General features: G+C 34.4%; 1 protein-coding gene and 1 long non-coding RNA gene across 3 annotated transcripts; both read left to right on the top strand.

The window, feature by feature from the left end:
• Nucleotides 1-672: 672 nt before the first annotated feature.
• Nucleotides 673-4,298, top strand: LOC133693877 (pentatricopeptide repeat-containing protein At1g03100, mitochondrial). Of its 2 annotated transcripts, none has more exons than XM_062115234.1 (3): nucleotides 673-810; nucleotides 1,285-1,348; nucleotides 1,439-4,298. In XM_062115234.1, exon 3 carries the CDS (start codon nucleotides 1,514-1,516, stop codon nucleotides 3,875-3,877), a length of 2,364 nt encoding a protein of 787 aa, XP_061971218.1. In that variant the 5' UTR covers nucleotides 673-810; nucleotides 1,285-1,348; nucleotides 1,439-1,513; the 3' UTR covers nucleotides 3,878-4,298. The 2 variants fall into 2 exon arrangements, with proteins under 2 accessions (XP_061971218.1, XP_061971217.1); XM_062115233.1 differs by having other exon boundaries at nucleotides 1,285-1,353.
• Nucleotides 4,299-6,202: 1,904 nt separating this feature from the next.
• Nucleotides 6,203-9,510, top strand: LOC133693202 (uncharacterized). The gene is made up of 3 exons (XR_009842095.1): nucleotides 6,203-6,544; nucleotides 7,873-7,969; nucleotides 8,999-9,510. It is a non-coding gene; the product is annotated as an uncharacterized LOC133693202 (long non-coding RNA).
• The last annotated feature ends 5,078 nt before the right edge of the window (nucleotides 9,511-14,588 follow it).

Below are 14,588 nucleotides of genomic sequence, written 5' to 3'. Positions count from 1 at the left end.
CATTAATTCGTATGAGAAAATTAAAATTAAAATTAAAAAATAGAAAGAAATAAGTAAATAAAAGAAATGAGTCGACCCAGCCAGTCAGGCACAAGTGTTTCGGCCTGGCTTGGTTAGGAAAGTTTTGGGAAGGTCAATAAAATAAGACAAAAACTGAAAATGCCTATAGGGCATGAGGGCTTCAAGCCTATGATAAGACAATTCAGCTAACCATAACAAACAAAAGCTAATTTCAACCATGAAATTACAATAAAGAAGTGATAAAAATAATAAAATTATTGGAACCTAACTTGGACAGCTCTTGTTGATTTTTTTTTTATTTTTTTTAGTTTATTAAATTGAATTAATTTTTTATAGGTTTATTAAATTGAGTTAACTCTCTTGAGCAGGTCACCAATCAACCCCTAAGTCAAAACTACGAAGTCTCATAAATTATTCTCTCAATTTCCTCTCCTATTCTTCTTCTCATTTTATCTTTAACTTTATCTCTTTTACCTTAAATTTTCTTAGTTTTTGTTTGTGAAAACTACATTCGAATACCCAGTAAAACAAAATAATAATCAATGGGTTTGGACTTCTAATTAAAAAGGCCCAGGTATCCGTTAAGGCCTATGACTGAAAGCGAATAAGCCCAAGTTCAGTGCTTTGAATTCTTTTTCAACCGCTGCTAAATTGTTTCTCCTCTTGTTTTAGAAAAAGCAGCAAGGAGCCAGCAAAGCCAAACTAACAATGAACGATTGATCTTCACGCGTTCAGAGACGTTCTGCTCTCCCTTTGCCAACCATCAGGGACAGCAAGATGATAATTTCCGTGAGTGTTATCAAACCCGCACTAAGTTCCTCCCTTTCCCGTTTCCACTAATCTGCTTAAAACGTTGTATAGCTTTGTCATTCACGTATAGTTGTTGCCCCTCCCATATGTTCGATGAAATGCCTCACTGAGCTATGAAACTGTTCTTGTAAGGTTTCTTAATAGTTTTCATGTTTTCTCCCCTCCATTTTGTTTGTTTAGAAACCGAAGAAAATGAAATGGAACTTGAAGCTTTTTTTCCTTCTTGCTCGCATGAGAATGATGTCTCCTACGCCTGTCAACGAGACATACACTATAGGATTTTGTCTTAGTAGTGCTGTTGATTGCTAAATGTTAGAAAAGACGCTTGAAAATTTCAAAGAAGAATCAGTATCTTAAATTGAAAAATTATTGTGTTTTTGCTTGCTTGTTTTGAATGACTTCATAAAGAAAAAGACCCACTTGTTTTTCTTTTTTAATGTTGATTTGTTTTAGGTATGTTGAACTCTTCTTTGCTTGGCATGGTACTGCTTGTTGCCTACATGAATGGTTGACAAAGGTTAGGTATGTTCGTATATATTTGAACTTTTTTATGTAAATCATAACATTGAACTCTGTTTTGTTAATTAAAAAATAATATATATTGCAGGTTTCAGTCCATTTCAACGCATGATTTCTAGTTGAGTTTTTTTTTATTGTAAAGAAAAGCATATATAGAAAAGGAATGCTATCTACCAGGAAATTGAAGCGTCAAGTCGTTGCGTTGTCCCCTAGAGTTTTATTTTCTTTACTTTCTGATAGCGCACATGAGACTACTCGGGTTTCCAGATGCCGGATGCTAGTTTCTTGGAGCAGCAGGCCTGTCAATGAGTTTCTTGAGTCCTCTTTGACCAACCTAAATGGCCCAACTGTTGTTGTAGGAATCCAGGGTGGGTTCAATCATCAAAGCTATTCCTTTTCGACTCTGGCTGGAACAATTTTGGTCCAGGCTCGAGACCCAGCTAAATTATGTATGGAAATAGAGAATGCAATCGATGAGCATAGATTTAATGATGCATGGAAGTTATTTGAACAGCATTTGCATATGGATGGGTTTCCTCGAAAGTCCATTGTGAATAAGCTTCTAACAAGTTATTCCGCAAGCCTTGGTGTTCCATGGCTTGAGAAGGCATATGGCTTGGTAGAACAGGCTATTGAGGAAAGCAAGCAGAATCTGCTGGAGAAAGAGCCTTTGATCTATCTCTCTTTTGTTCTTGCTAAATGTGGTTTGCCAGTTCCAGCATCAACAGTCCTGAGAAAGTTGATACAAATGGAACAATATCCTCCGGTGACTGCTTGGTCTGCAATCTTGGCTCATATGTCACTAACAGCTCCTGGTGCTTACCTAGCTGCTGAGCTGATACTTGAGATAGGTTACTTGTTTCAAGATGGTAGGGTGGACCCACGTAAAAAGATTAATGCACCTTTGATTGCCATGAAGCCTAATACTATTGCTATGAACATTGCTTTGACCGGATGTCTCTTGTTTGGAACAACTAGAAAAGCAGAGCAGCTTCTTGACATGATGCCTCGAATTGGCATCAGAGCTGACACAAATTTATTGATCATAATGGCACATATATATGAGAGGAATGGGAGAAGAGAAGAACTTAGAAAACTTCAGAGACATATAGATGAATCCCAAAGTTTAACCGATACGCAGTTTCGGCAGTTCTATAATTGTTTACTAACGTGCCACTTGAAATTTGGGGATCTTGATGCTGCTTCCAACATGGTTTTGATAATGCTTCGGAAAGCAAGGGAAGCACGGAATTCATTTGCTACGGCTGCACTGCTGTTCCCAATTGATAAGAAGTCCTCTCCAGGCCCAGTTTCTCAGGAAAGTTTGAGCCACAAAGAATCAGGTGGTTTAGGGAACAATAGATCAAACAAAGATCTTACGATTTCTTATGAAGAGTTCTATAGAGACCGGAATTTCTTGAAACTTGACACTGAGGCAAAGGAAGTACTCAGTACTCTGTTAGTTGAGTTGCAGATGCAAGTTGAATTGATTACAACTGAACGTGGTATCCTCCAGCCAACTGAAAAAATTTATGTGAAGCTGGTTAAAGCTTTCCTAGAATCGGGCAAGACCAAGGAGTTGGCTGCATTTCTCATCAAGGCAGAGAAAGAAGATTCTCCAGCTTCCAATGACGATTCAGCTTTGGTTCATGTCATCAATTCATGCATTTCACTTGGGTGGCTAGATCAGGCACATGACCTGCTAGATGAGATGCGTTTGGCTGGGATCAGAACCAGTTCTTCTGTCTATGCTTCACTCTTGAAAGCATATTGTAAAGCAAACCGAACAAGAGAGGTCACTGCACTTCTACGAGATGCACGTAGAGCAGGGATCCAGCTAGACTCGAGTAGTTATAATGCATTGATTGAGTTCCGAGTGATTCAAAAAGATACTAAGGAAGCCCTCCATATTTTTAAGGAGATGAAAGAGGCTAAGATACCTAGAACTGGCCATCAGGAATTTGAGATGTTGGTTAAGGGATGTGCAGAGGGTGGTGAAGCAGGGTTGATGGCAAAGCTTTTGCGGGAAATCAAAGAAGAGCAGGCTGCAGATTCTGGAGTTCATGATTGGAATAATGTGATCCATTTTTTCTGCAAGAAGAGACTTATGCAAGATGCCGAAAAGGCTTTGAAGAAGATGAGGAGTCTGGGCCATGCCCCAAATGCTCAAACTTTTCATTCTATGGTGACTGGATACGCTGCCATTGGGGGAAAATATATAGAGGTAACAGAGCTCTGGGGCGAAATGAAATCTATTGCTTCAGCAACCTCAATGAAGTTTGACCAGGAACTACTGGATTCAGTACTTTATACATTTGTGAGAGGTGGATTTTTTACTCGAGCAAATGAAGTCGTGGATATGATGGAGGAAGGGAAAATGTTCATTGACAAATACAAGTATCGAACCCTCTACTTGAAGTACCATAAAACACTATACAAGGGAAAAACTCCCAAAATCCAGACAGAAAGTCTAGTAAAAAAGAGGGAAGCTGCACTGACCTTTAAGAAGTGGTTGGGTCTGAACTGAGGGGGTTTTTGTTGTGTTTCAACAACTCTAAAGATGAGACGGGACTGTAAATATTCAGAAAAGGAAACTTTGGCACTGTCAGGGTGAATCCTTGCGTTTTGTATCTTGAAAATGTAATGGACTTTCTTCACTTGTTTCTTCAGTCAACGAGAAAACGAACTTCCTCCATCAGTATGTCAATGGTTTTCACCAGAAGAAGGCGCCATTGACAATAAATTGTTCAAACTCTGTTATGCGCTTACAGAGTTCAGGCCATGTTGGAGGCTACAGCATTCGTTTGTGCAAGGTAATTTACAATTTGTTAGGAGTTCATTTAATTATAGCTCGAGCTCAAATTATGAATTTAGGAGATTTGTAAAATTGAAAGAACATAACAAAGAATTAATAGTTTAAAGGACAGCTTGCCATAAGTTTCATGAAAGGCTCCTCCTCCCTTTGGTCGTTACACGTTAGATTGATGCCAAAACCAATCTGTTCTTGACCCATAAAGTTGGTAGGTAGAAGTAGAAGCATTTCTCATATCGAGATATGCAAGATGAGAATGGAAATCAAATTCGAAGTTATTGCGCTTGATTTATAATTCATTTAAAGTTTGGGTGTGAGTTAATCCGACTAAATTAAAACAGTATTATTTTCAAAAAAAAATTAAAGTTAAAACAATGCTGTTTAAAAAAGAATAAAAATAAAAAATCAATTTTAGATTTAATTGGATAAATTTAAAGTTAAAACAATGCTTTTTAATTGGATAAGTTTGAGGTTGGATTTAGTAGCATTGCTTTGCTTATTTTTAACAACTCTTACCTTCCGTCCCAATTTTCCATCCAAACAGGATCCTTCCATGTTCCAATCCCCATATCTAATCTTACAGGTAAAAAAAAAGTCAACTCCATAAACAAAATCCAATATGAAATTTCTAGTATAAGATACACACACACATCAACAGGTTATTTGGTGTATCAACAGGTTATTTGGTGTAACAAACATTATTATAAGTTAGAAATGTTTTCCATAAATTTATCTTAATCTTATTATTCATATTACAAATTTAATATGTTAACCCAAGTTGATTCGAGTTATTTTTTTTGAATTATTTAGTCTAAATAATTTTTTTTATTTTATCCTTTAACATTGACATGAGTTTGTTGAAAATCAGGCTTTATATTTTTTTTATTTGCATCATATAAGACTATCTTGAACTCATGATCTGATTTGTAATTTTGATAGGTTGACATGAGTTAACCTCCTTTTTTAATTGGGTTTTTTTCTTTCTTTCTATGTGATTATTTTAATCTCATGATCAGAATTGTAGGTTTGACAGGCTAACTCGATTAATTTTTTTTGGTCCTTTTTTTATTGATTTTTTTTTCAATTTCACCCTTCAATTACTCAATCTTCTTTTTCAATTTCATCTTTCAATATTAAGTTGTTTAAGAATTGAGTTTTGTAATTTTTTTCAATTTGTTTTTTTTATGGAGTTATCCTGATCTCATAAATTTTGTTTTTTTTATGGAGTTATCCTGATCTCATAAATTTAGTTTTTTTTTCTTGATTTCAACATTCAATATTGAACCTGTTAAAAATGAAGACTCATAATTTTTTTATATAATTTTTATTAAGTTATTTCAGTTTTTCATGACTCAGATCGTATACTTAACGGGTTAGCTTAAGTTGAATTAAATTATTTTTTTATTCTTTTTAATTGATTTTTTTTATTTTTTTAATATTGAGTTGATTTGAAATTGAAATTGATTTTTTTTTTATTTTCTTTATATGGTATTATCCTGATCTTATAACCTGAGTTATGGGCTTGGTAGGTCAACTTGAGTAATTTTTTTTATTCTTTTAATTTATTTATTTTTAATTTTATTCTTTATCATTAGATTGATTAAGAATTAATCTTTATAATTTATTTTAATTTATTTTTTATAGTGTTATCATGTTTTCATGATCTGAATCGTAAATTTAATAGGTTAATTTGGATTAATCTAATATATCATCATCTCAAGACTTAAAAATATATAACTTGTAATATGTTATTGTATTAGTATTGTTAAAAAAATATTATTTAAAATATATTATATTTTAAGATCACGATTAATTTTTTTATTAAAAATATATTATTAATGTTTAAATATTTTTTTATATTAAGAAATAATTGATCCTACTGCATAGCAATACCGTACAATAATCTAGTAGTACATCACCACTCACCCTAACAAAAAATACAATAATAATAATAATAAATAACTCGCCAACAACCAATGGACCCCACAGTAGCATATATAAACCTCACCATAAATGCCACACCAAATACGGGCGATTTCAGTTTCACTATCTTTTTACTCCTCCTGGACTCCCGAAACCCTAATTTCCCAATTCACCCAATCAATCAATGCCAGGCAAGCGTTCTCGCTTAACTCAGTCTCAGAGCTTCCGAGACATTGGTTTAGGGAATGACCGGCTGCCTCCAAGGGACGGTGGTTTCACTGCTGATAACATGGCCAGTCAGTTTATCCAAAGGATTATCGCGGTCTCGCCTCCTCCTACGCTGCTGCCAGAGAAAGAGAAGGATATTGGAGGTGGTTTAATGGAGACTAAGCATTTTCTCGAGAGGAGTGAGCACTGCTGGAAGAGATTGAGTAAAAAACAGGATGTCTATATGTACGGGTATGGTTTTGTTTCTTCTTATAACTTTCCTTTTATTATATTTTTTATGGTTTATTTGGTTTTATTTGTTGTTGATGTGAAATAAAATTAAAATACATAATTGATTTTGCATGTTGTTGTGTGAGAGAATTTCTAACCATAATTGTTTTTTAATCAATATCTGATAATTTTTTTGCCCTGTTTTGAGGATTTGGAGGCACGTTGCTTAAGAAAACTAGAATTATTAGGGTTAGTGGAGTGATCATATAGTTGTAAACACATAATGGAAAAACAAAGAGAAAGAGTGCTTAATAAGACCAAGGAAATTTGATGTATTTAAGAATGTATCACGTGGATTACACTTGTTCCGTTCAAGGGTTGATGAATCATTCATGTGGCTTTCTCTTCTTTTGAGTTAAAGAAAGAGATATATGCGAAGGTGAAAAATAACATGGTTTATTCCTGATTCAAAATTTTAAAAACTAGAAAAACAATTCTCTTTAAATAAAAAAAACATAATAATACTGAATAGAAAAATAAAAATAAAAAATCATAAAATTAACTAAGAAAAATATTTATTTTTTAGCTCCTGCAGTAATGCGGTTATGAGCAAAGAATAACGAGATTTGTTGTAATTCAATATCCTTTAAGACCAAAAACACCATAACTATAAGGAGAAACTCAAAATATTCAATTTTTATTTGTCTATCTCACCACTTGTCAAAAGCTATTACAACTTTTATATAGAAAAACTAGAAAATCTTAGTAATACTAAGTATGAAAACTAAACTAAATAGGAAAAAATAGAAAAGTATAATAATACAAAATAGGAAAATAAAATAGAAAAAAATAAAATTAACTAAGAAAATATATATTTTCCTAAAAAAACTAATGCATCAGTCTCCATGGGATGGAAGAAACCCGTCCTCAAGTTTAGTTTTCAATTAGAAATTGTCCTCTATCAAGAATACATTTAGTTTTCAATTAGAAATTCTCCTCTATAAAGAATAGTTTTTTGTGTGTAGGCTATCCCATTGTGGATTCCTAACATTAAACGAGTCACCCCATTGTGAGTCCCTAACATAACATTTTTGTACAGGCCACTCATCGTGGACCCCTAACACAACACCTTTATGCGGGTCACCCAATTGTGGGTCTTACCATCAAGATTTCCCAAAGCAACAATCAACACAGAAGAAAACAACACACTAGTTCTTGGATGTTTTTTCCTCAAAGGGAAACCTTCTCATCTCCTTCTACATAAGCACGTCATGTTCTGCAACTTATTCCAACTATGGTTGTTTTGTGCATATCACTCATCGTGAACCCAACACAATATCATTGTGCAGGTCATCCTATTGTGGATCTTACTATCAAGATTTTCCAAGCAAGAATTAACGCTGAAGAAAACAACACACTAGTTCTTGGATATCTTTTACTCGAAGGGTAACCTCCTTATCTCTTCATACACAAGTACATCTTGTTCTGTAACTTATTCCAATTATGGTTGTCTAGTAGCACGCAGTAAGCAAGTAATCATTTGGAATTGTTGAGCTCTGATACCAACTGAAGCAGTATAGGACAAAAGTTAACGATGTTTGTTATAAATCAAAACCACTCTAAAAAACTAAGAATATCATAATTATAGGGACATACTCAAAATATTCTATTTTTATTCATTTATGTTTTTAGTTGCCAAAAAACTATTATAATTTTTTATATAAAAAAACTAGAAAACCTAGCAATATTAAATAAAAAAAATAAACTAGGAAAATTTATTCTCTTTAAATAAAAAAATAGAAACGAATACTAGTACATAAAAATAAAATAAAAAATTAACTAAGAAAAATATATATTTTCTTAAATCTTCTACATCGTAAAGTCTTTGAGAATGCGATTGCCGATAAAAGAATCTAAAATAGGTAAGTACATTACAAACTCATGCATTTGAACTTAAAATTACAAGTTAATGACAAAAAAAATAAGAAGAGGAGGTTTTTGGCTCTGTTGGGCCAAAGCCTAACCGATCCACATGTAGTTTGGTTGGGCCTTTAGCCAACCGAGTCCCATAAAGCTTGGTTGGGCTAAGCCCCAACTCAGCCTCGCTAGCTTCGGTTGGGCAAGGCCTAACCAATCCATGCCTTCTAGTTTTTAAGTTTTAGCGCTTAACCGCATAAATGGGTCCAGTTTAGACATGATGCCTTTCATCTTGCTAGTTGTTTCCCATTTGGCTTTGCTTCTCTAATCTCTACCGCATGCTCTTTTGCATAAGCATAGGAGTCATGCTTTTTTATCTGATCCGAAGCTTTGAATCGTGCTATTCTGCTTAAGATAAAATCGGTTGACTACCCTTTCTCTCTTTTTTTTTCCTACAGTTGTCAAATAGGATGGTGTTTGCTGGAAAACGTTTTATATGGACCTGCAGATTATTTCATTTTAATGTAGTTCGAGTAACACTTCATTTTTGCAATGCAGTGACTTGGGTGCCTAGTCCTGAGTGCCGCAATGCACAGATTGCAATTGACAAGGCAGGGCAGGAAGTCCATGGACAATCAATTGGCACAAGGGCTTCAAGCAGCAGGAAGGATACAAATGGAAATGCAGTTGCAGAACCACAGCTTGTATATAACTAGATAATGACGTAGCAAGCTAGTTTTAGTGGCGCACAGCCATCAGGTTTTTGTGAATGGCTTGCACCTGTGAATGGAGTGGCCATCCTTCGCATTTACGCTGCCATGACTGACATAGCATTAGGTGAGATTTCAAGTGTTTGTTTTAGGATCGAAAGCATTTCTCTTTTATAGGTTGAATCTGCAAGCTGCATTTTCTAATTTTGATTGGAAAATGTTGTTTATGAATTTCTTAATATTTCAAGCTCAGAACTATATAGTCATGCTTGTATGCTGAAGTGATTCTGTTACTGAGCTGGACAGTTTGTATTTGCTTTCACTGATTTCTAATTTTCAATATGAGATGGCAATTAATTATATCACGAGCTTCCTTTTGCTGTAATCACTTCTTTTACTGCTCATGCCTCAAATTATTTGATTTCAAGCATCCTATTAAGTTTAGCTGCTGGATATGCTAGCATTTGATTGGTTAGTTTTTTCACTCTGACTGACAAAGGGGTAATCGATCTCTCTTCTTCCATTGTACCTGAAACAATCATAAGTTTTGTAAGTCTTTTATATCTTATGTTTTATCATTTCTTATTTATGCTTCCCCCCATTTTTCCCACATGAAACTTTTTAGTCATGGATTAGGTTCACAGGATCAATAAGAATTTGGATTATCAGACCTTTCACGCACTGTAACTTGATTTGAATCCAGGCTACTTTAAGTTTTAGTTCTTTGTTTCCCGTGTTTTTTCCCTTCAATTTCACAGGTTTGACACCCTTTATTCCTTGATTTTTATTTTTAATCTGCTGAAAAATAAAATATACGGGCTGTGTTGAAAGGGCCTTTTGGAGCATGAATTCTCAAATATTCTTACCTTTCCTGTGGGCTAGTGGACTATCGAGGCAAATTATCGATGTTGTGTAGGCCCATTGGGTGGAAATTTCTCTTTTCCCACTCTCTTATCCTGACAACCCATTTGTTTTTTCATGTATTTTTTTTTTGTTTCTGTCTCAGCATTGCAGTTTTGATGTTTCTTGTTTTCTCCAAATGCGTGGTAAGAAATGGCAGTTCCGTAAATATTGTAGGGGCTAATTAAGTCCAAAATAAATGAATATAATCTGTTAAAATCCATTCTTCGTCGATCCTTTTTCTGCAACGAGAACTGTGTTTACCACAAAGGTCCTATACAGTATGCATACTGATCCCATTGCTAAATCCGTTAATTAACTCCTAATCTTGTTCAACCTTACTTAATTTGGTCTTCAATGGGGTCTAATTTTAGAGGATATATACACCTTCCACTACTATCCTTATCAGTTATCATGAAATCTTGGGTACATATCACGGATAAGCTCGATCGAGACGACTACTGTTTCGCATGTAGTGCTGCTGAGGTAGACTTCGCTGCAAATGATGAGCCACCACGAATGGTTCCCCCAAAAAGTTGCCCAACAAACTAAAAAAACTCCGCCAAATTAACCGGCCGCTGAGAAAATTAATCAAAATGGATGACATATCTCGAATCTAGGGCACCTATACTTTCACGATTTTTAAATGTCGGGGTAATCTAGGCACACTGTCTAAAACCCGTTGTAGAAAACGAGGGCTGACTTGAAAAGAAACAGATGCTTAACTTCAATGTCTGATGAAGAGAAAGAGAAGAGATTGCATGGAGGTGGAGGAGCAGATACCTATGAATCAGTTAGTTCACGTCTACATGCATAACACTCTCCATGCTAAAGCCATGATATCACCAATAGGCAGTCTGTAAGTGATAGAAATCAGAGTGTTACACCTTGTTGACCAATCCAACACAGACATAAATGAAGGTCCACAGCCCTCTCGTGTGTTTGCTTCCGTTCTGCGTAGCTGAGGGCATCTGATCACTACTGACATAACGTGTTTAACAAGAGACCATAGCAAAGCAATGGTAGAAAGAGCTTAATGCGTGACATCACCCTGTACTAAATAAATGCTTAATTTGGAAGTAGGCTCACGTAGTTATTGCAGAAACAAATCCTTGCCTACCTAATCATTATCCAATATCTCTCGTCTTTCTTAAGTCATCTCCTACACTAGCTAGCTTCCCTGTCTTTCTAGGCAAGTACAATTTCACAAGAATATGCCTCCCCCGAAAGCTTCTTCTTCTTCTTCTTCTTCTTCTTATGCATGCAAAGGTCTTAATTAGTGCCCTCTCTCTCGCTCTAACCTTTTTTTTCCCCTGATGGGGTTCTTCTAAGACTAAATCTCAGGTCTCCTCGCGCTTGAAATTATTCACATCCATGCCCTGCCCTAAGGTAATGATGGTGTGCTTGAAGTTTGGAGAAAACAGCTGAATTAGAAGGCTTATAATTGCTACTGATCAATTATTGGGGTCGTTGTCAGAATTCCCATATCCACTCCTCTTGTCGATTAATTTTGCGAGGTTCTTCCATATCTCAAACTTATCCAAAACTATAATATTTCTTACACGTTTATTATTTTCCATTAAAAAAAATGCATAATACAAGAGAAATTGATCGAGATGGTGAAATTAAGGCCTATATATATGGTAAAGGAAGGAAGGACATCCCAAAAAATAAAAATCTTCTTCATGGACCGAGTTATTCATTTATTGCCTCTGCCGTATACCATTTCATATTTATGGAAGGTCTTCCCCTGATGTCACGTGACAGGAAACCTCCACTGCCACGTAAGAAATGACAGCATCATGACCAGAAGGTCGTGCTTTGGCTTTTCCAAGGCCTGTATCAGATATTATTTTCCCTAACAAATAGCGCTATGACACGTGGATGGCCACGAGCTGTCAGTCTTTTGGGAGCTTGCCGGTTCTAAAGCCCATAATCTATCAGAGCGCACGATCAGAAGCCAGTATAAAGTGCTAGAAAATTTAATGTTATGAGCATTTAAGCCTCCAAATTTGTGAAATGGGCTTTTATCTCAATCTTATACAAATTTTTTCCTGCCTTTAAAAGAAGGATGATTATCAAGACATAAACAAGTTAGTTTTTTTAATTAAAAAATTAATAATTTCAATTTTTTAAATATACTATTTTTTAATTATATTTTATCACACACATATATCAATATTTTAATTCTTATGAATTGGGTTATTTATTTTATTATTAAATATATTTGAAGAATTATTTCCTTATGAATTAAAAAATAATTTAGTTATTTTATTTTATTAGAAAATAATTATCTTTTTTACTATGATTACAAATCCATTTTTAATGTGTAATTTTGATTAGTGGATAAATTACCATGGAAGTTCAAAAATATTAATGCTCATTAGTTTACAATGATCTCTAATTATTGTTTCAAACATCGCCAGTTTGATAATAATACATATCTAGGATAAAACAAACTTTTCTATAGCTTATTTTGTCTTGTTTCTCGTTAATCAAACAGATTACATAACTATTTATTATATCATGTATATCACTGCTAAATATAATTATTTCTTCGTATCTTATTCCATCTCTTTCTTTTATCTTAGGTCTTTCTATCTCAAAACAGTAATATATTTAGATGGTGATGAAAGTGTTTTGTCTTATCAAAATAATTGATGAGTTTCGAGTATGTGACTTTTATCTTACCATTATATTTGATGGACCAAAAATTTAATGATATTTTAAATATTTTTTAATATTATTTAGAAAAATATTTATTTTTGCTCAAATTAACCCATAATAGGCTTCAAGAACATGTTTTGGCTTAAATCATAGCCTTCATCCATATCAAGCAATGTTTTTGACTCGGGTGGGATGTCCGAACCCAACGTCTTATAGGACAGGCAATAAACCCGAGCCTGGGAGGTAGGCTCATGCCCAACGCCTTTTAGGCTTGGATGCCCGAGCCTAGGTGCTGGGTGAGTGCCTACATTTCGTGGGTTCGAGTATCATGCCCAAGCCTAGATGTCAGGTGTACCCAGCACCCCAAGAGCCCTAACCTCAAGTTTGAGTCCACTAACATGGTCAAATATTCTTGGGCTCAACGAGTGTTTTAAGCCCAATCTTTTTTGTCCCTCGTTACTAGTTATGCTAAGGAACCCATTAATGCATGTGTAAAGGATATGTGTTTCTTATTAATATTTGTGTAAGTGATATTTATCTTTTATTAATGCTACGAGGATAAAATAACTTTTCAGCCACGTCACTTAAGCATAAGACAAGGTTTGTGAACTATAAATAGCCTTTGAACTATCAAAGTAAGACGTTCACAATTTACATTAAAGAACACATATTCTAAAACAAGAACAAACGACCTTGGTTTTTGAATTTATGCTCTCTAGTATATTTATTGCATTTTTTATCTATAAAGTTGCTAACTTTATCATCTAATTAAGAATCTTTGAATCCTTCAAAAGAGAACTTTTTGTAGATATTAAAGTCATTCATCAAGATATATTTTTCTTTACTATGGATATTAACCCACAATTCAACAATTAAAAAACTATATTTCTAAACATATTGGATTTAGAAACACCATCGCATATGATCATCTTTGAGAATATATAGTTACACATCGTTAATTAGTCTAGTTCTAAATAATTTGAGATAATATAAAATACCCATGGTTTTCAAAAAGACCATGACTGATAATTTGAGATAATATAAAATAAATGAGTGGATCGTTAATTATCCATTAGGCCAAGAGGACCAAAACATTTGATATTCAAACCATGTTAGGTCAGGACTATCCTTCTCTCTTTCAACCAACCCAATATCGTTGTCTTTGGAAGCAGATCCACGTACACGAGATGGCCGGGGAAGAAAGAAGCAAAACGACACCAATTCTAAAAAGTAGATTGTGTGAGTATCTTAAATACAATATATAGTAATATTACAGGTGAGAAAGGTAGGTTTTATCAGTCTTAAACGTGCCAGCCTAACCACCTCAATTTCCAATTGGCTGGGGAAAACTTTTGCCCTAATTGAGATAAGAAAAGCCAGATGATAGTCAAGGGAGGATAAAATTGCATTCTTTATGTGTGATATTTTGGAGATACTGTACTGTTCTCCTTTGAAGATAATTGGCATTTCTTTTAACACATCAAATGTACCTCTACAATGCCATCCTTGTCAATCATTGGAACAAAAGAAGAAGAAGAAGAAGAAACATATTTCGATAAAATAAAAGAAGAAGCAAGAATTGATCTTCGTTCCAAGCGAATCAAATCAAACCTAATTAAAAGGGACTTATTCAAAGGTTTAATGGCAGTACATATATATCCCCAATATTGTTTAACGGGTTTTATTTAAAAGGGACTTGTTCAAACCTAATTAACTAATTATTTCACTAAAAATATAGGAATCGAGTAATAATTTACTATAATCACATTTTATTTAGCCAAAAATAGTCGCACACGAATTCTTCTCAGTACTCACTGCACAGTATAATCGATCTTCCATGACACGCAGGTGGTATACCCCAGAATTAATTA

Source organism: Populus nigra, chromosome 5 (assembly GCF_951802175.1).
Source record: "Populus nigra chromosome 5, ddPopNigr1.1, whole genome shotgun sequence".
NCBI classification, from domain to species: domain Eukaryota; kingdom Viridiplantae; phylum Streptophyta; class Magnoliopsida; order Malpighiales; family Salicaceae; genus Populus; species Populus nigra.
This window is presented reverse-complemented; position numbering and strand designations above follow the sequence as displayed.